The sequence below is a fragment of the Amblyraja radiata genome, chromosome 8, assembly GCF_010909765.2.
Source record: "Amblyraja radiata isolate CabotCenter1 chromosome 8, sAmbRad1.1.pri, whole genome shotgun sequence".
Taxonomy (NCBI): domain Eukaryota; kingdom Metazoa; phylum Chordata; class Chondrichthyes; order Rajiformes; family Rajidae; genus Amblyraja; species Amblyraja radiata.
The window spans coordinates 25,650,376-25,676,505 of record NC_045963.1 but is presented as its reverse complement, the minus strand read 5'-3'; the positions used below and the strand labels follow the sequence as shown (position 1 = coordinate 25,676,505).

General features: G+C 43.7%; 2 protein-coding genes and 1 long non-coding RNA gene across 6 annotated transcripts in view; 1 reads left to right on the top strand and 2 right to left on the bottom strand.

The window, feature by feature from the left end:
- prkd3 (protein kinase D3) overlaps positions 1-14,995 on the top strand; it is a 281,534-nt gene extending 266,539 nt beyond the window's left edge. For all 3 annotated transcript variants that reach the window (XM_033025439.1, XM_033025437.1, XM_033025438.1), the window contains exons 16-20: positions 2,834-2,995; positions 10,917-11,015; positions 11,413-11,680; positions 13,532-13,617; positions 14,455-14,995. In XM_033025439.1, coding sequence (XP_032881330.1) covers positions 2,834-2,995; positions 10,917-11,015; positions 11,413-11,680; positions 13,532-13,617; positions 14,455-14,628 — 789 coding nt within the window. In that variant the 3' untranslated portion in view covers positions 14,629-14,995. The remainder of the gene's footprint in view (positions 1-2,833; positions 2,996-10,916; positions 11,016-11,412; positions 11,681-13,531; positions 13,618-14,454) is intronic.
- On the bottom strand, positions 1,224-14,456 carry LOC116975978. The gene is made up of 3 exons (XR_004412828.1): positions 14,264-14,456; positions 14,065-14,069; positions 1,224-1,235 (listed from the first exon to the last, which is right to left on the bottom strand). It is a non-coding gene; the product is annotated as an uncharacterized LOC116975978 (long non-coding RNA).
- Positions 14,996-24,397: 9,402 nt separating the features above from the next.
- The window catches only part of ndufaf7 (NADH:ubiquinone oxidoreductase complex assembly factor 7), a 21,141-nt gene continuing 19,408 nt past the window's right edge, over positions 24,398-26,130 (bottom strand). Inside the window, exons 10-11 of one of the 2 annotated variants that reach the window (XM_033025429.1) lie at positions 25,420-25,637; positions 24,398-24,628 (exon numbers count right to left, since the gene is read on the bottom strand). In XM_033025429.1, coding sequence (XP_032881320.1) covers positions 25,431-25,637 — 207 coding nt within the window. In that variant the 3' untranslated portion in view covers positions 24,398-24,628; positions 25,420-25,430. Of the gene's footprint in view, positions 24,629-25,297; positions 25,638-26,130 lie in introns of those variants that run through there. The other variant, XM_033025428.1, reaches the window with a different exon arrangement.

Genomic DNA, 26,130 nt, shown 5'->3' with positions numbered 1-26,130 from the left:
TCAACCCATCAATACCAATACTAATTTTAAAGATCATCGCTGACTAAATAGCATCTTTACAAGTGAGTCAAGTTAAAGTAAATATGTGGACCACACATGAAGTGTAGTTTGAGTTAATGTGGGAGTTAATGTTAAATATTATCCTTGTATTATATGTGTCTAGTTGTTAGCATTTCCAGAGTCAATGCAGTCATTTCTAAAGCAGCAAATACCTTGTACATGGGTGATGTAATGGTGCTGATTGCGCCAATGCACTAGATTCTGCTCCATCACTTTCCCTCCAAATTTCCACTCCTACAACACCTTCACCCACATGACCACTGAAAGATCACACCACCTGCATCATCTCAAGAGTCACTGAGATCTTGCCTGCAAACCCACAACCTATCGCATGGTGGTGGGATATTTTATGAGACTACCGCTCTGTTACATCAGCCCACGCCTGCATTAGCCTTAACCTCCACTTCCCTCCTCCACTGTGCCTTGAGTGTGGTGACTCGCAGCTGAGGTGTCCCATTGTTGATGACCACCCACTGGAGGAGGTGGGCAGAGGAGAATAGCAGGGCAGAATATTACTTTCTTATAGACTCAGACCGCTGAAGGGGACTCCCTGACTTGTTCCATTTGGAAAGCTTACAACCCGATGGTATGAACATTGAATGCTCCTATTCAAAGTAACACAACAATTCCTTCTCTCTTTCCTATGTTACAAATCCCTTCCCAGCAGTGTGCAACCATTTCTCCTGCTATCCCGTCCCTCCTTTCCCTCCCCCATTCCCCCCACTAATCCGCATTCCCCCACTTCTCCCACCATCACCCTTCTGTCTCTCTCCCACTATCCCCCTTTTTTCACTCTCTCCCCTCTCTCCCACTATCGCGCTGCTCGTTCCCCCTCCCCTCTTCTCTCCCACTACCCCCTCTTTAACCCCACCCCCACGTTCCACTATCCCTCCCTCTTTCCCCTCTCCCTTTTCTCCCACTTTCCCCTCTCTCCCCCTTCCCCACTATTCCACCCCTCTTACCCCCTCCCTCCCCGTCCCCCTCTGCCTATATTGCTCCCTCCAGCTTTACATCTCCCCTTCTTCTTATCTGTCACCCTTTTGTTTCCTTTTCATAACTTACTCATTTTCACTTACTCCACCCATCTGCCAATCCAAACATCTTTAGCTGTACCCACCGTTCACTTGCCTAGCTTTATCGTGCTCTCACCTCTCTCTCCCAACCCAAAACATTGCCTGTCCAATCCCTCCACAGGTGCTGCCTGACCCACTGCATTGCACAGGATAGTGGGAGGGCAGTGCAGTGGCGCAGTGGCAGAGAGCTGGGTTCGATCCTGACTATGAGTGCTGTCTGTACGGAGTTTGTACGGACTTCCTGTGACCCTTTCACCATGTGCTCTGGTTTTCTCCCACATTCCAAAGACGTACAGATCTGCAGGTTAATTGGCTTCTAGTTTAAATGGCCTCTAGTGTGTAGATTGGAACTAGCGTATGGGTAATCGTTGGTCAGCATGAACTCGGTGGGCCAAAGACCCTGTTTCCACGCTGTATTTGTAACACTAAAAAAACTAAAACTAAAACTAAAAAAGTTCAATAAATTTAGAAAAATCTAAACCTGATATTAGTGCAAAAATAGTCTTGTGCAACCAGAACAGTTCATATTTTGTAGTTCAGTTCAGTTTATTATTGTCATGTGTACTGAGGTACAGTGAAAGGCTTTCTGCTGTGTGTTATCCAGTCAGCGAAAAGACTATACATGATTGCAATCAATCTGTCCACAGTGTACAGATACAGGATAAAGGGAATAACATTTAATGCAGGATAAAGTCCAGTAAAGTCCGGTTATAATTCAAAGGTACTGTGAGGTAGATAGTAGTCCAGGACCATTCTCTAGTTGGTGAGAGGATGGTTCAGTTGCCTGAGGACAGCTGGGAAGAAACTGTCCTACAATCTGGAGGTGTGTATTTTCACACTTCTGTACCTCTTGCCTGAGGGGAGAGGGGAGAAGAGCGAGTGACCAGGGTGATTCCACAGTTTAAGAATAAGGAGTAAGCCATTTAGAACGGAGACGAGGAAATTTTTTTTCACACAGAGAGTTGCGAGTCTGTGGAATTCTCTGCCTCAGAGGGTGGTGAGGCTGGTTCTCTGGATGCTTTCAAGAGAGAGCTAGACAGAGCTCTTAAAGATAGCGGAGCCAAGGGATATGGGGAGAAGGCTGGAACAGGGTATTGATTGTAGATGATCAGCCATGATCACATTGAATGGCGGTGCTGGCTCGAGAGGCCAAATGGCCTACTCCTGCACCTATGGTCTATCGTCTATTGAGACTGGTCACTCCATTTCTCCCCTGTGATGGTCATGAGCCTGATGGTTGTTGGCAATGCATAGAAATATGAGGCTGCTATATCTGGAATTTCCATATACAGGTCCACCACCAATTTCCCGGCACTCTTGGTTTGCAGAGCCTTGCCATATTATCCATTTTGCCGGACCAACACAGGTCACAGCCTTGGGGGACGAGATACCGACCCATAAAGTCGGCTGGGGAAGTTGGCTATGGGAACGGATCGGCTGGCGGTAAAAGGCCGGCTGCAGGGGCAAATTCAACCTGCCGGTCGGCCACGGATATCCTGGTGAGGTCGAGATTGGCCACCTCAGGCGGCCTAGGCGCCCATTTTGGGCGAGGGGGGGTGATATCTGCAGGGGTCGGGGGTAGGATTTCAAATGTGCTTTCGTAATTTTGTCCAGATTAAAGGAGTCAGACCACCAGTTGCCGGAAAATCAGTGGTGGACCTGTATTAGTTTAAAATTAATTAATTAATTTTCATTTTTAGAACCTTCATCATCCGGGAATTGTAAACCTTGAATGCATGTTTGAAACTCCTGAACGAGTCTTTGTTGTGATGGAGAAACTCCACGGAGACATGCTGGAGATGATTCTGTCCAGTGAGAAAAGCCGCTTGCCGGAACGCGTCACCAAATTTTTAGTCACGCAGGTAATTTTTATTTGATTTTCTTCCTCCGCCACGCCTCTTCTTTGTCCTGATGCCGACAACCTATAAGCTGGGCGGCACAGCAGCGCAGCTGGTAGAGCTGCTGTCTCACGGCACCAGGGTTCGATCCTGACCTCGGGTGCTGTCTGTCTGTGTGGAGTTTCCTCGTTCTCCACTGTGACCACATGCATGGGCGGAAATCCGGGGATGGGGAGGGGAAGGGGCAGGGGGGCACGTCCCCTCCATGTTTTGAGAGGTGGGGGACAATCCCCCCCATGTTTTGTGAAACATGTATTTTGCAATCAGTTCCCAGCCGACCGCACACGGCAGAGTCGCAGTCGCATGCATGGTCAGCTGGCTCAGATTCTGAAAATAATTAAATGTCATCCTTTGGCAATGATAAATGCTCACCCATTCCTCATACAATACCCAAAATAGATCGCTCCTAAAGCAAAACTGCCTTGGAATTTAACATTTTTAAAAAGCTCTCGGGTTTAATGAGTACTGCAGAACAATTGGAGTCGTTTATCACTTCATTCCTCTGAGACAAAAACTATGTGCTAACTGTCGTATTAACATTATTATTTTGATGTGTCACCAACAAATACATCGATATGCATTCCTCAGTAAATATAATTGTGTTTTGACCTTCAAGTATTACTGACGCGTTCCTTTGAATAAAATTCACGGGAGAATGTCTTAAAACTGTGTGATGTGGGTATAAAAATCATTTGAACTTTGGAGGCAGACACAAAATGCTGGAGGAACACAGCGGGTGAGGCAGCATCAATGTAGAGAAGGAATAGGCGAAGTTTCGGGTCTCGACCCTTCTTCAGACCCTTTGTGAACTTTGGATGTATTGGTGGATGGGTAGGATTTCAACGGGTATCGGAGGGTCATTAAGGGATCTGGCAGTCGAGCTGGTGTGCAGGTATAGCCCCTCATTCACCCACGTATTTAGTCATTTTTATCCATCATTTAGGGGTGTTATATGAATTTTTTTTTAAATTAAGTATGTTTATGTTTATTTTTGTTAGTTTATCAAAAGTTTATTTATGTATGTTTTTGTTAGTTTGTGAAAAGTTTATGCGTGTTGTTCTCTCTCTCTCTCTCTCTCTCTCTCTCTCTCTTTCTCTCTCTCTCTCTCTCTCTCCTCCAAGGTTAGTTCTTCTGTTTGCCTTTATTTACTTCAGTTTTATTTTGTGTTATTTATCACGTGGAGCTTTTGAAAGATTTAAACGGGAATCGGACAGTTCGGACGATCGTTAAGAGCTCGGCACGGGCTCCCTGGCGTGCAGGTACAGTCCCTCATTCACCCACATTATTTAGTGCTTTTTACCCATCATTTTCCCGAAATGATGGGTAAAAATTATTAAATAACGTGAGTGAATGAGGGACTGTACCTGCACGCCAGGAAGCCCATGCTCACGGTCCGGAGCTCTTAACGAAAGGTCCGATACCCGCTTAAATCTTTCAAAAGCTACAACATGATAAATAACACTGAATAAAACTGAAGCAAATTAAGACAAACAGAAGAACTAACCTTGGAGGAGTGAGAGAGAGAGAGAGAGAGAGAGAGAGAGAGAGAGAGAGAGAGAGAGAGAGAGAGAGAGAGAGAGAGAGAAAACAACACACGTACACTTTTCACTAAGTAACAAAAACATGCATAAAGAAACTTTTGATGGGAGGAGATAAAATTGTTAGTTGTCATGCACACTTGTCATTGGGCCGCCAGGCAATTGTGTCCCCCCCCCATGTTTTAAAAGCGATTTCCGCCCTTGACTACATGTGTTTTCTCCGGGTGATCTGGTTTCCTCCCACTTCCCAAAGACATTGAGGTTTGTAGGTTAATTAGCCTCTGAGTAATGGTGGAGGCAGATATGATAGTGATGTTTAAGAGTTTTAGATAGGCACATGGATACGCAGTGAATGGAGGAGTATGGATCATATGCAGGCAGACAAGAGTTGGTCTTTGCATCATGTTCAGCACGGACATTGTGGGCCGAAGGGCCTATTCCTATGCTGTACTGTTCTATGTTTTACTCCTGTCAACCTCTAGAATGTGTTAATAGAGCAGGCTTTAGTAGAATTTGAATAGTTTTTTGTGATCTGCTGTAAGATATTTCAGAGATGGCCTGATTAACCACTGTACCTGTAGTATTTTGAGATTCTAGCTTTGGTGGAAAAACTTTATAGATTACGATTTGTGGCACTGCTGCAGGAGGTCAAGAGTCATAGAGTCACAGTCATAGAGTCATAGTCACAGTCATAGTCGTAGTCACAGAATCACAGAGTCATAGTGTCACAGTCATAAAGTCTTGCTATTCTTGCTATTATGGGAGTGCAGCAGGTTTACAAGGTTAATTCCCGGGATGGCGGGACTGTCATATGTTGAGAGAATGGAGCGGCTGGGCTTGTACACTCTAGAGTTTAGAAGGATGAGAGGGAATCTTATTGAAACATATAAGATTGTTAAAGGTTTGGACACACTAGAGGCAGGAAACATGTTTCCGATGTTGGGGGAGTCCAGAACCAGGGTCCACAGTTTAAGAATAAGGGGTAAGCCATTTAGAAAGGAGACGAGGAAACACTTTTTCTCACAGAGAGTTGTGAGTCTGTGGAATTCTCTGCCTCAGTGGAGACTGGTTCTCTGGATACTTTCAAGAGAGAGCTAGATAGGGCTCTTAAAGATAGCGGAGTTAGGAGATATGGGGAGAAGGCAGGAATGGATTACTGATTGGGGATGATCAGCCATGATCACATGAATGGCGGTGGTGGCTCGAAGGGCCGAATGGCCTACTCCTGCACCTATTGTCTATTGTCTATAAAGTCACAGCCATAGTCATAGAGTCACAGTCATAATGCCATAGAGTGGTACAATGTGGCAACAGGCCCTTTGGCCCAACTTGTCCACACCGGCCAACATGTCCCAGCTACACTAGTCCCACCTGCCTGTGTTTGGTCCATATCGCTCCAAACCTGTCCTTGCCTTGTACATGTCTAACTGCTTCTTAAACATTGGGATAGTCCCAGCCTTAACCACCTCCTACAAGGCGAAGACCTGTGGAAAAGAACAAGCCAGGAGCCCATTGACTTACAAATTCGAAGGAGAAAATGGAGTTGGATTGGACACACCCTCAGGAAACCTGCCACAAACATCACCCGGCAAGCCCTGAAATGGAACCCCCAAGGAAAAAGGAAAGGTGGTCGCCCCAGGAACAGCTGGAGAAGAGGTGTCCAGACAGAAATGTCTGAGAGTGAGCTCAACTGGGTGTTCTACGCACGCTTTGATAGGGAGACATTGATGTGCCTTCCCGAGCCCCCATTCGCCGTGATGGTATTACAGTCACAGTCACAGAAGCTGACGTCAGAAGATCCTTCAGAGGTGTGAATCCTCGGGTCGCGCCTGGACCCGATGTGGGCACGTGCCGTCAGGGTGGGCAAGGTAGGCACTGCCTACCCTGACTAAAATTATAAAATGATAATTACTAAATATAAATAGTAAAGGCATGGGAGAATTATGCCTATCTAAGAGATCGATCTCTAAGGTAGGCATAATTCTCCGTGCCTTTCATCCGCAGCACTTGTAACACGCAAAAGTCTGTGCAGCCCATGTGCCGTCAGCGCTGCTCCAAGCCGTCAATTTTAAACGAGGCTGAAGGCAGCTGAAATTCTGCCTTTGCAGCACTGCACATGCTCAGCAACCTACTGCGCATGCGTAGCGCAAGTTTCTTGGTGGGTTTTTCAAATATGGATTGCCATTATCTTAAGTGTATCTTAGGAAATAAAGAGAGAAGAATGGAGTTTGTGTACCGATAATGTGGTAAGTACATTTCTTGGTGCTTTATGTTTTTAAATACCGTATTTGACGTGCCTCAACGACTAGTGACCAGTGGCACTAACGTCTGTGGTGATGAAGTGCTTTGAGAGGTTGATTATGGTGCATATCAACTACTATCTCGACAAGAACCTGGACCCACTGCAGTTCGCTCACCGCCACAATGGTAGATGCGATCTCACTGGCTCTCCACTCCGCTCTGGACCACTTGGAGAACAAAAACTCATACGCCAGGCTGTTGTTCATAGACTACAGCTCGGCATTTAATACAATCATCCCCCCCAAGCTGGTTACCAAGCTCTCAGATCTGGGTCTCTGCGCATCCCTCTGCAATTGGATCCTCGACTTCCTCATCCACAGACCACAGTCTGTCGCTATTGGTGGAAATGTGTCATCCTCGATAACAGTCAGCACAGGAGCACCTCAAGGCTGCATGCTCAGCCCCCTGCTGTACTCACTCTATACTCATGACTGTGTAGCCGGATATAGTACAAACTCCATCATCAAGTTCGCCGACGACACCACTGTTGTGGGACGAATCACAGATGATGATGAGTCAGAGTATAGAAGTGAAATCGACCGATTGACCAAATGGTGCCAGCACAATAACCTGCTCTCAACACCAGCAAAACCAAGGAACTGATTGTGAACTTTGGAAGGGGAAGGATAGGGACCCACAATCCTGTTAATATCAACGATGATGGAAAGGGTCAAAAACTTCAAATTCCTGGGCGTGCACATTTCTGAAGATCTTTCCTGGTCCCAGCACACTGATGCAATTATAAAGAAAGCATATCAGCACCTCTACTTCCTGAGAAGATTATGGAGTGTCGGTATGTCTAAGAGGACACTCTCGAACTTCTACAGGTGCACAGTAGAGAGCATACTGACTGGTTGCATCGTGACCTGGTTCAGCAACTTGAACGTCCAGGAGTGGAAAAGACTGCAGATAGTTGTGATCACTGCCCAGTCCATCATCAGCTCTGACCTCCCCACCATCGAAGGGATCTATCGCAGTTGCTGCCTCAAAAAGGCTGCCAATATCATCAAAGACCCACACCGACATCCTGGTCACACACTCTTCTCTCCGTTGGGAAGAAGGTACAGGAGCCTGAAATCTGTAACATCCAGGTTCAGGAACAGCTTCTTCCCCACATCCATCAGGCTATTAAACACAAGATCAAATAAGCTCTGAACAATAATGCTATTATTATTATTACACTATATTTGTTTATTTATTGTGTATATATGGTCTATAGACACACTGAACTTTTATCTTCCGTTTTGTATCATGTTTACATATTCTGTTGTGCTGCAGCAAGTAAGAATTTCATGTCCTATCTGGGACACACGACAATAAAACTCTCTTGACTTGACTTGTGTGAAAAGGTTACCCCTCAGATTATTTTCCCCTTCACCTTAAATGTATGTCCTCTGGTCCTAAATTCATCTACTCTGGGCAAGAGATTGTGCATCTACTCGATCTATTCCTCTCATGACACCGCTATAAGATCAGAGAGTATTTAATTGCAAAATGTACAATTGTCATATGTACACGAATGTCAGTGTTCAACAGAACCATGAAATTCTTACTTGCAGCAGCATAACAGGCCTGTAAAAACAGTGCTCATAACATAATAAACAACAACAAAAATCAACAAATTAAATCCCAATATTAGTGCCAAAAAACCCTTTTGTGCAACCAAGACAGTTCATAGTGCACAGCTTATTTGGTGTTTGTAATGTTCAAGAGCCTGATGGTTGTTAGAAAGAAGCGTTCTTGAACCACCGAGTGGCGCCAACCATGGCTGCCTCACCAACAGTCTGTCTGTCCCTTCCTTCTCTGTTGTTTTACAGTATGTATGTTTTAATGTTGTAATGGTCTTTAGCTTGTTTTATGTGAGGGGTTGGGGAACTTTTTTTTAATCTCTTACCTCGACAGAGATGTGATTTCTTCCCGTTTCGTATCTCCGTCCGCACTGTGGCCCTAACATCAAGGAGCTGGTGGTCTCTGCTGGAGACTGATTTCGGGAGCTCCAACCGTGGGAGCCTGCAGGACTTAACATCGTGGAGCTCACGGTCCCTGGTTAGAGATTGACTTCAGGGGCTCCAAGCCGCAGGAGCTTCGATCGCCCCGACGTGGGAGCTTGATTGTCAGCTGCGGGAGCTTCAATCGCCCCAACTGATGGTTCGACTGCCCCGACCGAAGGAGAAAATGAGGGAAGAAGATTAGACTTTATTGCCTTCCATCACAGTGAGGAATGTGGGGAATCATCTGTGGTGGATGTTTATGTTAACTTTTATGTAGTTGTGTGTCTTGTTGCTTTTTTTTAGTATGGCTGTATGATACACGTGACAATAAACAGACCTTTGAATCCTTTGAGATTAGGGGAACTTACTTGAAGTTATGTGTAGAAAGAAACTGCAGATGCTGGTAAATACCAGGTTGTGGGAAAAACTGATGTGTTTCATTGCTTGTGCTAATAATCCCCATTAAATTCTTAAGGAATAGTTAAAACAACTATAATTGGAAAGTTGTGATATCATGTCTTATCTGCACAAAATAATTATTTGTGACGTTGATGTTTATTTCTCTCTCTCTTTCCTCTCTGTCACTGAGCCAGTTATCTGAATTGTTTGTGGAAGGTTCAGACCTTTCACCAAGAGGGTAGCACAATGGCACAGCTGGTAGAATTGGGTTTGATCCTGACCCCGGGTGCTGTCTATGTGCAGTTTGCACCTTCTCCCTGTGACCGCCTGGGTTTCCTCCGGGTGCTCCGGTTTCCTCCCACGTCGCAAAGACGTGTGGGTTTGTAGGTTAATTGGCCTGCATAAATTGCCCCTAGTGTGTGGGAAGTGGATGTGAAAGTGAGATAACAGAACTAGTGAGAATGGGTCATCGATGGTCGCCGTTGTCTTGGCAGGTTGTTTCCATGTTGCATCTCGAAATTAAACTAAGACTCACAGAAGTCCAAATTCACACTTTTAATTCTTTGTAGGTGTAAATACCAACTTAATTTTTAAGGGAATATAATGCTGGATATTTGTTGTTGATGCAAGGAAAAAATAACTATGGAAGTAAATGTTTATGTATTGCACAACATAGTTGACCAGAATTTAAGAACATTGAATTCTTCAAATTTAGGTACTAACCAACAAACACCAACCACACTCTTCCTCCCTACTCTTTTTTCTCTTCCCTGTATCCCACCTGAATGCGCACCAATTTCTCCCACTATTCTGCCCCCCTTTTCCCTCCTTTCCACCCTCTTCCATCTACATTCTTTCCTCTGGTTTCACAATTCACACCGCTTCTTTCCTTAACTCACACCGTTTTGTCTCTTTTATCTCTGTTCTCTGCCCTCCCCTCATTTGTATCCACCTATCACTTGCCTGCCCTTTTTCCCATCCCCACCTCTCTTCCAGTTTTCTTTCCCCTCCATTACAATCAGTCTGAAGAAGGGTCTTGACCCAAAACATCACCTATCCACGTTCTCCACAGATGCTGCCTGACCCGCTGAGTTAATCCAGCATTTTTTTTTTTTTTGCTCAAGATTCCGGCATCTTTTAGTTTAGACTTTAGAGACACAGTGCAGGAAACAGGCACTCCAGCCCACCGAGTCTACACCGACCAGCGATCACCCCGCACACTAACACTATCCTACACACTAGAGACAATTTACACATTCTTTTACTGAAGCCAATTAACCTACAAACCTGCACATCTTTGGAGTGTGGGAGGAAACACGAGCACCTGGAGAAATCCACGCGGTCACAGGGAGAACGTACAAACTCCGTACAGACAGCACTAGATGTCAGGATCAAACCTGGTCTCTGGCGCTGTGAGTCAGCAACTCTACAACTACGACACTGTGCCACCCATCTGCAGTTCCTCGTGTTTCCTCTAGCCAGAATTGTGCTTGCTCCTACTTAATAACACAGTATAACAATATGCAGTCTCATTCATCTTAATGTTATGGTCTCTAAAATGAACTCTGCATAAATTGTGGAATGGAAATATGTCATGAAGATTACAGCTATATTAATATATCACTTTCACTGAAATGTATCGCTTTCTTTTTGAAGATTCTGGTGGCTTTGAGACACTTACACTTCAAGAACATTGTACACTGTGACCTGAAGCCTGAGAATGTGCTACTAGCTTCAGCCGATCCCTTTCCTCAGGTATGTTCTAGATTGCCAACGCATCCATTTTATCATAATGGCAATGAATTCCACAGATCCTATGGCTAAAGAAATTCCTCTTCATCTCCATTTTGATGGTACTATATGTCCTTTTATTCTGAGGCTGTACCTTCTGGTCCTGGACTCTCCCAGTATTGGAAACATTCTTTCCACGTCCACTCTATCTAAGCCTTTCATTATCTGGTAGATTTCAATGAGACCCCCCCCCCCCCCTTCTAAATTTCAATGAGTACAGGCCCAGAGCCGTCAAACGCTCCTCATACGTTAACCCGATCATCCCTGGGACCATTCTCCTGTCCTTCTATATAAATTATCTGTTAAAACTGTATTAGAACAAAGGCTGAAGTTTGGCTTCTTTCTAATCATCTCCTTCCAGGTAAAGCTCTGCGACTTTGGCTTTGCTCGTATTATCGGTGAGAAATCATTCAGACGGTCTGTGGTGGGAACCCCGGCCTACCTGGCTCCTGAAGTACTCCGAAGCAAAGGATATAACCGGTCACTTGATATGTGGTCGGTGGGTGTTATAATCTACGTCAGCCTCAGTGGCACTTTCCCATTCAATGAAGATGAAGACATTAATGACCAGATCCAAAATGCAGCATTCATGTACCCACCAAATCCGTGGAAAGAAACCTCCAGCGAAGGTAAATATATCAACTATATACTCGGACTTTTACAACTCTAAATTCACGTGTTAAGCATCCACGTTACGGGCCCTTTCACAGTTTACAGCTTTCAGGCACTGTGGGTGCTGCAGTCTATTTGGTTGTTACAAACTCCGTACAGACAAGCACCCGTAGTCAGGATTTAACCCGGCTCTCTGGCGCTGTGGCAGCAACTCTACAGATGTGCCACAATGGCGCCGTTGGTTCAATGGTTCTTTATTTGCACATGTACAGACACACACACTGAATTTTTTTTCCTTATAGTTCAGCAAAGTACTGCCATAACTAAGCACTATCCCCGATTAGTATAAATGTATAGAAATAGTCCACTGAGACCGTCTGCAAGAGCAGCCAGGTTTTGGCGCCACTTTCAAAGTTTAGTCTGGTCCACAGGCTCGGTCTTCTGGAGCGGCACCGGATTCAGGCGAGCTCCAGGCTGCTGCAGGGCCTCTAGCCATCAGCAAAAGCTTCTTGCACATCACTAGCAAAACTGTCTCTCCCACCACCCCTGGCATCATGTTCCAGCACCCACTACTTGGTGTAAATACAAACTTGTCCCACACATCACAAATTTTGCCCTTTTCACTTTAAACTGAATTACAAGTAAAATCTTAATGGTATATACAGATTTTAAAAGAAGCTGTAATTAAACATTAAAATGTTGATAAGACAATATTAATATATTCCCGGTTCCTTTCTACGTAATTACCGTGCATACCTCTTGCCCCTGGATAAATTAAATTTGCTACCCTATACATGTTGAAGACAATCATGCTACCGTATGTATGTTGATGAAACCCATGTACCTCTCCATCACCTCTGTGGACACGTTTGGTATCGGGTTGCTTGGCTGAGATCTGGCCTTGGATGTCATACAGCATGGAAACAGGCCCGTCGGCCCAACTTGCCCATGCTGAACTAGATGCCCCATCTACGCTAGTCCCACCTGCCTGTTCTTTTACCCATATCCCTCTAAACCTTTCCTATCCATGTACCTGTTCAAATGTCTTTTAAATATCATTATAGTTCCTGCCTCACCTACCTCCTCTGGCAGCTCGTGCATATACCCAGAACCCTCTGGTTTTCTCCAGCTATGTTCTGGAAAGACCATACATTGTCTTCAGCTGTTACGAACTTCATTTCCTTATCACTGATTTTATTCGCATTCCCGGTATGAACCAAATGATGAACCAGACTGCTCGCAACTTTGCTGCCCAACTTCACCTCAAGTTATAGAACATAGAGCAGTACAGCACAAGAACAGGCCCTTCGGCCCATAACGTCCGTGCCGAACATAATACCAAGACCAACTCTTATCTGCCTGTACATAATCCATATCCCTCCATGCCCTGCATATCCAAAAGTCTCTTAAACACCACCATTGTACCTGCCTCAACCGTCACCGCTGGCAGCACATTCCAGGCACTCACCAGCCTGTGTGTAAAATAAACCTTGTCCCGCACATCTCCTTTAAACTTTGCCCCTCTCACCTTAAATCTGCGCCCTCTAGCCTTTTTCCATTTCTCTACTGTTGATCTTCTCTCCCTTCTCTAACTCCTCTAGGGTAATGAAGTCTGATCACCTCCTTCCTCCTGAGTAACTGACTCTACCCTCCCGACTTTTGCCGTTAACCATTTCATGTCAAAAATGGAAGGTGCAATCAGCCCGAAGGGGGACCTGACCCAAAACCTCACCTATCCATATTGTCCAGAGATGCTGCCTGACCTGCTGAGTTACTTCATCACCTTGTGTCCTGTCATTTTTATATACTGCTTGGTTGTTCTAACCATCACACACCACTAACTGAGAATATTTTGCCTCTTTTACTAGCCATTGATCTAATTAACAACCTGTTGCAAGTAAAGATGAGAAAACGTTACAGTGTGGACAAGTCACTCAGTCACCCCTGGCTACAGGTACGTTTGTGTGGTTCACAATAACTCTTGTTCAGTGGAGCACGGGCATGACTTGCAGATTTTATATTGCTGAGTTTCAAACTTTGCATCTGCCTGCTTTCTGATTGATTACCCTTTTAAATAAAGCAAGAATTGAAAAATTATTAACCTGTGAGAACATCTATTTGGACAGGTCCAAACGTACACAGCTCCAGAGACCAGTAGGGTGCACCTTCTCCTTGTGACCGCCTTGGTTTCCTTCGGCTGCTCCAACTTCCTCCCACATCTCAAGACGTGTAGGTTTATAGGTTAATTGGCATCTGTAAAATTGCCTCTGCAGTGCGCAGGGAGTGGATAACATGGCACTAATTTGAACGGGTAACTGAAGATCGATGTGGACTCAGTGGGCTGAAGGGCCTATTACCATGCTGTATCTCGAAACTAAACTTAATTAAATTAAATTAAAACACCTGCTGTATTTTACAATGATCTTTGCTTCACCTAGATGGTTGTTTGTAAAATATACAATTTTATTTTGGAGCACGTAAGTATTCTTGTGTTCAACCTGAAATATTCCTGTGTTAGTCTGAAGAAAGTTCACGACCCGAAATATTACCTATTCCTTTTCTCCAGAGATGCTGCCTGACAAGCTGAGTTACTTTAGAACTTGCATGCAGGCTCAATAGACTATTTCTGAACACTTCCTAATGGAGGATGTGCTTGGGTATGGGAATACTGTACTGGACTGTATGTAAGGAAAGAATTTCACTACTTTTTGCACACGTGACAATAAAAGCTCATCAAAACCGTTGAACTTTATGCCGTTTTGTGATTTAAACGCTGCCTCTGTTTATACAGGATTATCAGACGTGGCTGGATCTGCGGGAGTTTGAAACCAGGAAAGGAGAGCGTTACATCACACATGAAAGTGACGATGCGCGTTGGGAAAGACATTCCCAAGAACACAACCTTCAGTATCCCAAACACTTCATCATGGCACCTAATCTGGACGATATGGAGGAGGATCCTTAATGTATCTAACTGGGCGCACTGCCAGGAGTGAATAATATCACAGCAATGATGTGGAAAACACTGCCACTGGGGTACAAGGAAGCCAAGACTTGTTTCTGTTTGTTGAACAGCAGAGGCAAAGTGGATTGGATGCCACCCAGCACTTGACATCAGCCCGTGTGACAATGAAGGGATACGGTGTAAATGGAGACTGCAAGCCTATAGTACAGCTGGAGACTTAACGACTGACATATGCGGAGAAAGAGGACATGTAAATGCTGTGAGCTATAGACTTTAAACCAAACATTCCTTTTTGTAGTATTTAGCTGGTTTAATACTATCCACCCAAGTACCTCTTTGGTACCAAGCCATAAATTTACTTGTTTACTAAATGAAAGGCAAGATCAGACAATCTCTTTTTCACAAGTGTTTTGAAATTTTTTCAGCGATGGTAGTTATTGAGAATAAATTTGTATTCATTGTAGGACAAGGGCTATTGCTTGGACCAAATTCTGTTTAAATAGGGATCTCTGGTTACATGGAAGTTGGCAGGTTTGGGAAGCGAGTAATTAATCAATTTGTTCACACAACTATTTGATTATTCTCGAACATCCTGTTCTCTCCACCTTGTGGCAGGCAACTCTTGGTTGTCGCACAGTATTACACTATTATAGATGAAGGGCTCTCAGAGACTGACAGTATTGTTTTTGTTGACTGAAGTATGAAGTTGGGCTAATCCAGCCACCTCAACGCTTCTGCCGATAACTGTAAAAAGTAAAGTTGCAGCATCTTTTACTTAATAGCTGAGGCAAATTCAGTTACTGATATCGTTTCCACAATAAAGTAAAATAAACTGGTGTAGAATGAAGAAAAGGTGCTGAAGGATTCAATTTTCCATTTATATTGCGGCCGGATTAAGTTCCAGACTCCAAGCAGGAGGGGGGATGTTACCTGGGTTCCATCCTGTTATTCTAGACTACTCACTGGAGAGCAGTGCAGCGAGGCTTTGATCTGTCGATGCAGGAACATTGGTGCGGCTGCCTCACAGCACCAGAGACCCAGGTTCGACCCTGACCTCAGGTGCTGCCTGTGTGGAGTTTGCACGTTCTCCTCGTGACTGCGTGGGGGTTGCTCCGGTTCCCTCCGCATCACAAGAGCCTGCGGGTCTGTAGGTTAACTGGTCCTCTGCAAATTGCCCCTAGTGTGTAGGGAGTGGGATAACATAAAAGTAGTGTGAACGGGTGATCGATGGTCAACATGGACTCAGTGGGCCAAAGGGCCTGATTCCATGCTGTATCCTTCAGTCAACACCTGTATTCAGCTTTTACTGGTGGCTAGAGTCATCACACCACTTCTTACTGCTTCGCTGAAGCAAACATTTCAGTTGCATGCAACTCATTGTTTAAACGTTTAACCATTTAAATCTATTTTTCTATGCTGCCTGCCAGCATTGCTGCCGTGCGTATGTGTACTGTCTGATGTTGTCATTTAAATTATTGGTAGTAGGAAGATTGGACGTACAGTCTCCAGTTACTCCATGCCACTGTAGTGAGCATTGGAGCAATGTAAGTTGAGAGTGTGCTGATATAATTGACCTCTATTCTATATACTGGGACCTCAACACTCCAACCAGTACCGAAATCCGGACAGGATCAGTAAAACGCAAAGTGCTGGAGTAACTCAGCGGGTCCCGACCCGAGACGTCACCTATCCATGACCTCCACAGATGCTACCTGACCCGCTGAGTTATTCCAGCACTTTGTGTTCCATGTAAGATTCCAGCAAAGTTTGCACTTTGATCAGTATTCACATTACAATCATTCAACCTTCAATTATTTATTTCCTCATATTAATAGATAAAGCCTCTTGCCTTAAACGCTTGCAGCTGCTTATGAATAAACCTCTGAGCTGGTGGGTAGGTGAAGGGCTGCTATTTCCTTACCCACTCCTTAGACCTATTTGAACACAAGGTGTTCGTTCACCAAGGCAAACAGGAATTAGAAAGGATAAGTAAAAACAAGGAACTGCAGGTGCTGGTTTACCAAGGAAACACACATAATGCTGGAGTAACTCAGCGGGTCAGGCAGCATCCCATGGATGGGTAACGTTTTGGGTCTAAACTGCATTCAGTTTACTTACCCATTCATTTATTAATTGGACCTGGAGTGCATTCTGACCACGACACCACTCCTCTCCATTCCTTTACTCATTAGATTGCTGGTCCTTTCTGTGTTCACGACAGACACAAAGACCATGTCATTTTTATCATGGTTATGCTGCTTGTCTGGGAGTCAAGAGTTTGCACCTAATCAACATGAGGGGCTTGGAATGGGATGAAAATCCTTGGCCCTAAATGATAAAGATTAATTTACTCAGATGATGTTTGCATTCCAATTTTGCAGTTGATTGGGCTGAATGCTCCGTCCACACGCAGCCAAAGGACAAAAGGGGCTGTCCCACTTGGGCGACCTAATCTGCGAGTTTAGAAGAATGTCTTCGACCTTCAAACTCGCAGCAAGGTCGACACGTAGTCCTAGGAGGTCCTATGAGGTCGCTGGAATTCTCCTTCATGCTCGAGGGAAGTTCCCGAATACTCGTGGTCTCAGCCAGGTCGCGGAAAAATTCTCAGCTTGTTGAAAAAATTTCCGCGAGTAAAATGTGATCGGCATGGTTCTTTTGAACTCGTAGTGCAGTGGAGTGGGGTCGCTATGTAGTTACAGGCAATCGTGGGCAGCCGTAGGCAATCTCCTTCGCTGACCGGGCATTTTGATTGGCTCATTGGAGTTTTCAGGACCAGGGAAAACCTACCGGTAGGTAAAATGCTCGCTAAACTTTAGTATACTTTAGTATACTCTCCCCTTCTCTCCTCATCTCTCCCCTTCTCCCCCCTCTCCGCGCTCTCTAAAGGACTTACCGTTACTGTGGCAGCCGTTTACCTTCCTCTTCATCGCGGGTCTGAATTTCAGACAGCGCTCCCCCACTTTCCCTGGCCCCCGCCTTTGCGATGTGTTTGTGTGTGTGCGGTCGGTCGATCCAGCTCGCGGTTTCAATGAGGACGGTCGATCCAGCTCGAGGCCCTTGAACTTGAAGGTCGAAGACACTCTTCTTAACTCACGGATTAGGTCGCCCAAATGGAACAGTTCCTTAACTGTGTTTAAACATAGCGGGCACAGTGGCGCAGCGGTAGAGTTGCAGCCTCACACCGCCAGAGACCAAAGGTCGATCCTGACTACGGGCGCTATCTGTACAGAGTTTGTACGTTCTCCCTGTGCACATTTGTATGTTCTCCGGGTTCTCGAGTTTCCTACCACTTTCCAAAGAAGTACAGGTTTGTCGTTTAATTGGCCTCTGTAAACTTGTCCCTAGTGTGTAGGATAGAACTAATGTAAGGATGATCGCTGGTTGGCATGGACTCAGTGTGCCGAAAAGGGCCTGTTTTCACCCTGTATCTCTAGTCTAAACCTGAAATGGTGTACAGCGATGAATTGCTTTTGGCATATAAATCTTCATTCATTCTTCAATTCCCATTTGCAGCCTTCCTTTCTTTGCCTCAGAGTTCCAACCTCTGGATATACTGAGATACCAGAGATGGAATTTGTTGCTGCAGTCACCCTTGGCATTCATCTTTCTCCATGGTTTAAGACACCAAATATATATTAAGCAGGAAATACTAAAGCTGTCTGTTTGGAATGATGAAAAGAAACACCTCGGAGCTGTTTCTTTGTTCCAAATATGCAAGTTCTGTATTTCTTTCTTGATGTCCACCTCTACTTCTGCTTGTTAACTTGCAGGATAAAAGTATCATTTTATTAGACTCCATTCCTTAGACTTAATTGGAATCGGAGGGGACAATTTATTCACACAGAGAGTGATGGGTATATGGAACAAGTTCAGAGGCAGGCACTATAACAACATTTCAAAGACATTTGGACAGGTACATGAATAGGAAAGGTTCAGATGGATATGGGCCAAACACGGGCAGATGGGGCTAATGTAGATGGGGCAACTTGGTCGCCATAGGTAAGTTGGGCCGAAGGGCCTGTTTCTGTGCTGCATGACTCTAGATTTTTTAAAGGAAAATAATGTCACTTTCTTTGTCATAAGTGACATTATGATTTATTTAACCATATTGTTATCGGAAACTTCAAGTTAATTTGAAAAACCTAGCTGTTAAGATGCTGTTACTTTACTTTTAATGAAATAAATTTAACCAATCTGATTTGCAGTTTAAGGAGATGCTGTTTCAACCTGATGTCAAAAAATATTTCACTTAAGAGATGATCGTCTGGTATTGTCACTTAATGTTTGTTCTATGCAGTGACAAAGTGTGAGGCAGACTGGCATATTTCAGTGATAAAAATTATTGTTTTTAATGCATTCCAGAAGCAGTTTGAGTTGGATGGTGGTCGACAAGTTAAGATGGATAAATAAGCTATGATCCTACTTATGCAATGCTGTAAAGATTTTCTAACATTCAATGTTTGGGTTTTTTGTCAGTGCAAAAGGATCGGTATTTTTTTAAATCCAGCTTTCTATGGTGTTTATGTTGCTACTGGGACATTTGGAAGAGGATCATCCATGAGATGTAGAATCAGCAGCAATTGAAGCTAGACTTCACCTGAAACAACCTTTGTTTTTTGTTTGTGGTTGTGAAGTTGCTGCTTATCCACTTGAACAAATGTATATCTGTATTTTGCTTTTATTCTGGGTCGGGTGGGTGGGAGAGTACTGATGTTGAGGGGGAATTCTCATTTTATTGCTTTAGTGTTAGTGTTTTGTTTATGCTTGTATATTTAAGTGTGCTGTTATAGTTTGTTTTGCATTAGTTATAACTGAATGTTACTCGAATAATTTGTGCACTCCAATACTGGAAGATAATCTAAGGAGTGAAGTAACTTGGTTATAGTCATAAACATTCCTAAAAGTAAGTTTAGTCAGTGCTTTCCCTCTGGTTTGAGATATATATAATTTTTATATATTGCAACTGTGCTGTCTGTTAACTTTGCTCTAACCATTTGATATTAAGTGCAATTTTGGCAAAGGAAGCAAGTTCAATTTAGAGTCTATTTTAAAGATTTAATGTTTGTCAAAAAAAAGTTTACCTTCATATTTTCCTGACCTGTTCTGATAGGGGATGTGGAAATACACCCAATCTAGTAGACAAATGATATAAAATATTAATAAATTAAACATCAAATAAATTGCATCACTAATTATTTTTGTACCGCTAAACCCCCTAGAGGGTTCAACTTGGAGAAGATTGCCGGCTGTCTGTGAACATTTATCATCAACAGGGCCCAAACTGACTCCTCGAATTGGTGCTGTACAAAATTAGCAAATTTGGGCAGCAGTGGTGCAGCAGTAGAGTTGCTGCCTTACATCGCCAGAGACCCAGGTTCCATCCTGACTACAGGTGCTGTCTGCACAGAGTTTATACGTTCTCCCCATGATCCCATGGATTTTCTCCGGGTGCTCCGGTTTCTTCCCACAATCCAAAGACATGCAGGTTTGTAGGTTGATTGGCTTCTGTAAAAATCGTAAATTATCCTAAGTGTGCAGGATAGTGTTAGTGTACGGGGTGATCGCTGGTCGGTGTGGACTCGGTGGGTCGAAGGGCCTGTTTCTGCCCTGTATCTCGAAAGTCTAAAAAAGCCTAAAAGTAAAGAAATAACACAAAATTCAAATTTCCATTATCCTAGATTTGTTGGTATAAAATTGGACCGTTGCTTAATATTGCTTCTGCATTCCTTATTTTGATAGGAATCTTTGTCTTGTATTTCGTGTTGATATTTTCCTTAAGACATGGTGAATGTTCTGGAGTTGGCTTGTAAAGGCAGGTAAATACCATTGTGTATTTGATGGCTGTATTTGGATTAGTAAATTAAAGGGTGTTTTGTAGTTTGATTATTACATAATCAAACAAATGATTCCCAACTATGTAATCCACCATCACTAATGTCCCAAGACTGCTGCCTCCGTGATCCCATCCCGTTATATTGAAGTGTAGACAGTGAATAAAACAATGCCATTGCATTAACTCCATACAGTGAAATAAACCTTTAAAGACCCAGATTTTATAAATGTCTTTCAAGATTTTTATTTTATTTAAATATTAAAACATTGGATTTAATGCTCTAATGTTGCAATTGGCTCCTGATAATTCCATTCTGTTCTTACAATTTCATTACGGAGCAAAGATCAACAAAGTCCCTGGCTGAATAGTTAAAGCATGTGGAACAAGCAGATGAAGATACAAAATGCTGGAGTAATTCAGTGGGTCAGGCAGCATCTCTGATGTTTCGGTGATTCAGTCTGAAGAAAAGTCCCGACCCGCAAAGTCACCTTTCCATGTTCTCCAGAGATGCTGCCTGACTCGCTGAGTTACTCCAGCAATTTGTGTTTTTTTTGGTCAGTCAGCATTTGCACTTCCTTGCTTCGACAGAATACGCAAATGTTTGGCAAATTATTCACTAGACACGTTTTTATTTGGTAGAGTTAGCGAGATGGCGTGAGTAGTGTAAAAGATTTCAGAAAACTGAATTTCCAGACTTTCAACTTGAGTTGAATAAAAAAGATGGTACAACATAGTTATTAATAAATAGAAGATGCAGTCAGGGGTCAGATGATGGAAGCAAAACCAATGCTTTTGTTTATTTAATTTAGGATTTGTTTTTGACCTACAGTAATGATTGCTTTGCGTATTTTATTGTCTGAGATTTTAAAAAGAAATCCAATTTTTGCTTACTTTTTGCTTTGTTATTTGGTTGTGGTTAATAAGGCCTTTCCAGCATCTTTACACCATACCAACTATTCAGTGTTGTTGCCATGGTCGATATTTACTATTAAGTGAGATAGAAATAAGGAACTAGACTTGAGACAACAGCTCAAAAGATTAGTCAGTTTAATGAGAACTGTTGGGAACTATTTACAGGCTGCTCCTGAGAATCTTTACATCATCAGTTTTGCCACTGGCTTGGCAGGCATCTTATAAAAAAGTGTTTTGTATATTTTAGTACTTACAGTTTAATAAATCTGAGTGGAATTTCAAACTGTTACTTTTACTGTCGTTATTGAAACTTCTAGTTCAAGGCCTGATAACAACTCACTATTTTTGCATCACAACTTGGTTTGGGAATAGCTCGGCCCAAGACGGCAAAAAATTGCAGAGCTGTAGATGTAGCCCAGTCCATCACACAGGCCATGCTCCCCACCATTGACTCTATCTACACTTCACACTGCCTCAGAAGAGCAGCCAAATGTATTTACTGACCTCCTACTCCGGTCATTCCTCCCTCTCCCTGATCTCATGTGCCAGAAGCTAAAGAAGATTGCAAGCGTGCACCACCAGGCTCAGGAACTGCTTTATTCCCCTCTGTTATCAGGGTTCAGAACAGTTCTTCCATAAACCAGGGTACTGTCCAATTCACCTCTATCCCATTGTGGACATTGTCTCAGGAACTGATGCGCTACAATGCTGAGAACTGTTGTGTATTCCTTACTGCTTTCTCTATTGTACTTGACTTTGACGATTGTATATCTGATATGATTGGATAGCACACAAATCACAGCTTTTCACTGTACCTTGGTACACGTGACCATACTAAACATAACCACATTTAATCTAAAGGTTCAATACCTGGCTCATGTGTGTACAATAAATGGATGGCTTACCATGGTGGCAGCATTGGAGGTGGTGAAGACACTACCAAGGTGGGATTTAGGGAAGTGTTAAGTGACAGAGATAGTGAGCCTCAAAGCTTCAGGGAGGAACAATGGATAGTAAGGCTGGGACAGTGACAGCTGTTGGCAAACTTTGGGAAGGAGTTTGCTATCACAGACAGGGATAGAGATCTGTAATGGGGCAGGATAGCGAGATTGGCAGAGTTGTGTGAGATAACTGCAACTTAAACTCACAACGTTTAAGAAACATTTCGATAGGTGCATGGATAGGATATGGTCAAACGCAGGCAGGTGGGACGTGTAGATGGGACATGTTGGTCAGTGTTGGCCAGATGGGCCGAAGAGCCTGTTTCCACACTCTGACAGAATGTGGGGAGTTAGAATGGGATGAAAAAAGGGGGATCCAAGGAACTGCAGATGTTAGTTTGAAAGAAAAGATACATTGCTGGAGTAACTCAGCAGGTCAAGCAGCACCTCTGGTGATATTTTGGGTTGGGACTCTTCTTCCGGCAGATTGTAGGTGGGAGGGTGGCATCTTATTGTTCGAAAGGGTGTCTTCCTGTAAAATTAATTGCATAATACCACTTTGTTCACAGTTATGCAATTGAAAATTGTTCTCTTCCCCCGAGTGAGGCATAATTACCACCATTTCCAGATGATTTCACATTGCTTGAAACTCTGCCCCATGTCATTAGGCACCCAGTGTGATTTCCACATCAGGATGAGGTCATTCCTCATACAAGACTTCCCCTGGAGCATTGCACACAGGATGATGTCAGTCCCTGTGGAATGGTCCCTTACAGGTGAACTCAGATCACCTTGTTCCACTGAGGAGAAGGGGGGGGGGGGGGGGGGGGGGTTGGTCATAGGAACAGATGGGGGGCGGGGGTTGATATAGGAACAGATTTAGGCCATTTGGCCCATCAGGTCTACTACGCCATTCAATCGTGGCTGATCTATCCTTCTCCACCCCATTCTCCTGCCTTATCCCCATAATGCCTGACACCCTTATTAATCAAGAATCTGTCATTCTCTGTCTAAAAAATATCTATTGACGGCCTCCACAGCTGTCTGGCAATGAATTCCACAGATTCACCATCCTCTGACCAAAGAAATTAATCTTTATCTTCAGAAAGGTACGCCCTTTTACTCTGAGGCTCTGGCCTCTGGTCTTAGACTCTCCCACTAGTGGAAAGATTCAGGGTTCCGGACTGAATAGTATAGGTTTAGAGGGATATGGGCCAAATGCAGGCAGGTGGGACTAGTGTAGATGGGGAATGTTGGTCTGCATGGGTAAGTTGGGTCGAAGGGCCTGTTTCCATGCTGTATGACTCCATTTACAAAGTTGACCAGGAGTCCAGTCTGGCCTGCTGAGTTCCTCCATTTACATATATTTAGCTGAAGATTCCAGCATCAGCAGTTTCTTGCTTCTACTCTGTCAGCAAAGACTCAACCACTTTTCCCTAATAATAACTATTACTGTTTGGATAAGAACATCAATAATAATCTTTATTAAAAGCATAGTCGGGAGCTGTCATGACATAGTGGCAACCATTTTCAAGTCTGAGACAAGCACTGGAATAGAATTCTTACCAGTTGCCCAGATAGGTACAGTCACAGCACACAGGTTCATCACAGCCAAAAACCAGCAGTGAGCTTGGTTGCCTGTCCAGCAATTTAACACTGTACCTATTCTCTGTGCCTAAATAATGTACTATCCAAGGGATGAGTAACATCAAAATAACATAGAAACATGGAACTGCAGATGCTGATTTACAAGAAAAGACACTAAGTGTTGGAGTAACATAGAAAATAGGTGCAGGAGTAGGCCATTCGGTCCTTCGAGCCTGCACCGCCATTCAATATGATCATGGCTGATCATCCAACTCAGTATCCGGTACCTGCCTTCTCTCCATACCCCCTGATCCCTTTAGCCACAAGGGCCACATCTAACTCCCTCTTAAATATAGCCAATGAACTGGCCTCAACTACCTTCTGTGGCAGAGAATGCCAGAGATTCACCACTCTCTGTGTGAAAAACTCAGCGGGTCAGGCAGCCTCTCTGGAGAACGTGGATAGATGACGTTTCGGGTCAGTCTGAAACGTGGTCCCAACCCAGAACATCACCTATTCATGTTCTCCTAAGATACGGCCTGACCTGCTGAGTTACTCCAGAACTTTGTGTCTGTTTTACAGCAAGATAATGTTGGTTGAATGATGAACATAGCTTCCAACAATAAGAACAGAAATATTGTTAGATCGATTTGTTTATGAATTGTTCCTCAGACTAGGCATGCATAACCAAAATGGTCTGACATTTGACTCTGTGCTGTAGATTTCACTTAGAGGGCAGAATAACCTGGCCCTCAACACCAGCAAAACCAAGGAACTGATTGTGGACTTTGGAAGGAGTAGGATGGGGACCCACAGTCCCGTTTATATCAACGGGTCAATGGTTGAAAGGGTCAAGAGCTTCAAATTCCTGGGTGTGCACATCTCTGAAGATCTTTCCTGGTCCGAGAACACTGATGCAATTATCAAGAAAGCACATCAGCGCCTCTACTTCCTGAGAAGATTACGGAGAGTCGGTTTGTCAAGGAGGACTCTCTCTAACTTCTACAGGTGCACAGTAGAGAGCATGCTGACCGGTTGCATCGTGGCTTGGTTCGGCAATTTGAGCGCCCTGGAGAGGAAGAGACTACAAAAAGTAGTAAACACTGCCCAGTCCATCATCGGCTCTGACCTTCCTTCCATCGAGGGGATTTATCGAAGTCGCTGCCACAAAAAGGCTGGCAGTATCATCAAAGACCCACACCATCCTGGCCACACACTCATCTCCCTGCTACCTTCAGGTAGAAGGTACAGGAGCCTGAAGACTGCAACAACCAGGTTCAGGAACAGCTACTTCCCCACAGCCATCAGGCTATTAAACCTGACTCGGCCAAAACTCTGAACATTAATAACCCATTATTTGTTATTTGCACTTTATCAGTTTATTTATTCATGTGTTTTGTAGTCAATGCCTATTATGTTCTGTGTGCTGAAGCAAAGCAAGAATTTCATTGTCCTATCAGGGACACATGACGATAAACTTGAACTTGAACTTGAAAACTATATTGGGCTTTGTTGTTCCTTATCCTCTGTTATAGCTGCAGTTCACTGAATCCTGCGATAGGTGACGCTGTGGAGCTATGTTTCTCAAGCTTGGCCTCTTGGCTTATTACTCGACTTTGAGGCAGTAAAGCAAAAAACTTAAATCGTTTCCCCATTTTCTCAGGGTTCATTATCATATCATAGGCTTCGATTAGGTTTCTGTGTGTGGTTGGGTCTGATGTATTTTTCATTAGTACCTAAAAAGAGAATAAAGATCAAAACAAGAGAAAAATAGATCAGTTATCAGTGGTCAATGGGTTTTTTATATAATGTATAAGATAACGGTTTCTTTAGTTATTTTATTTATGAAAGAGGATGGATTTAATTTCATCAAATACAAATCTCAAGGACCCAAGGTGGTAACAGAGAAAATTGATGACGATAGGGCAGTACTGTAGATGTGGACTTCATTAAAGCATTCAACAAGGTCCCTCATGCTAAACTAATCCAGAAGATTAAGATGTGTGGGATCCACAGAGGGCTGATAGATTGGATTTAAAATGTTCTTGGCCATAGAAGGCAGAGGGGAGTGATGGAGGGGTTTGGCTATTCTGACTGGAGGTCTGTGATCTGTGGTATTCTTGGGGTACGTTCATTTCTCTGAAAGTGACAACACACGTACATAGGATGGTAATGGCAGCTTACAGCAAAATCTCATTTATTGGTGGTGGGGGCATTGAATATAAAAGT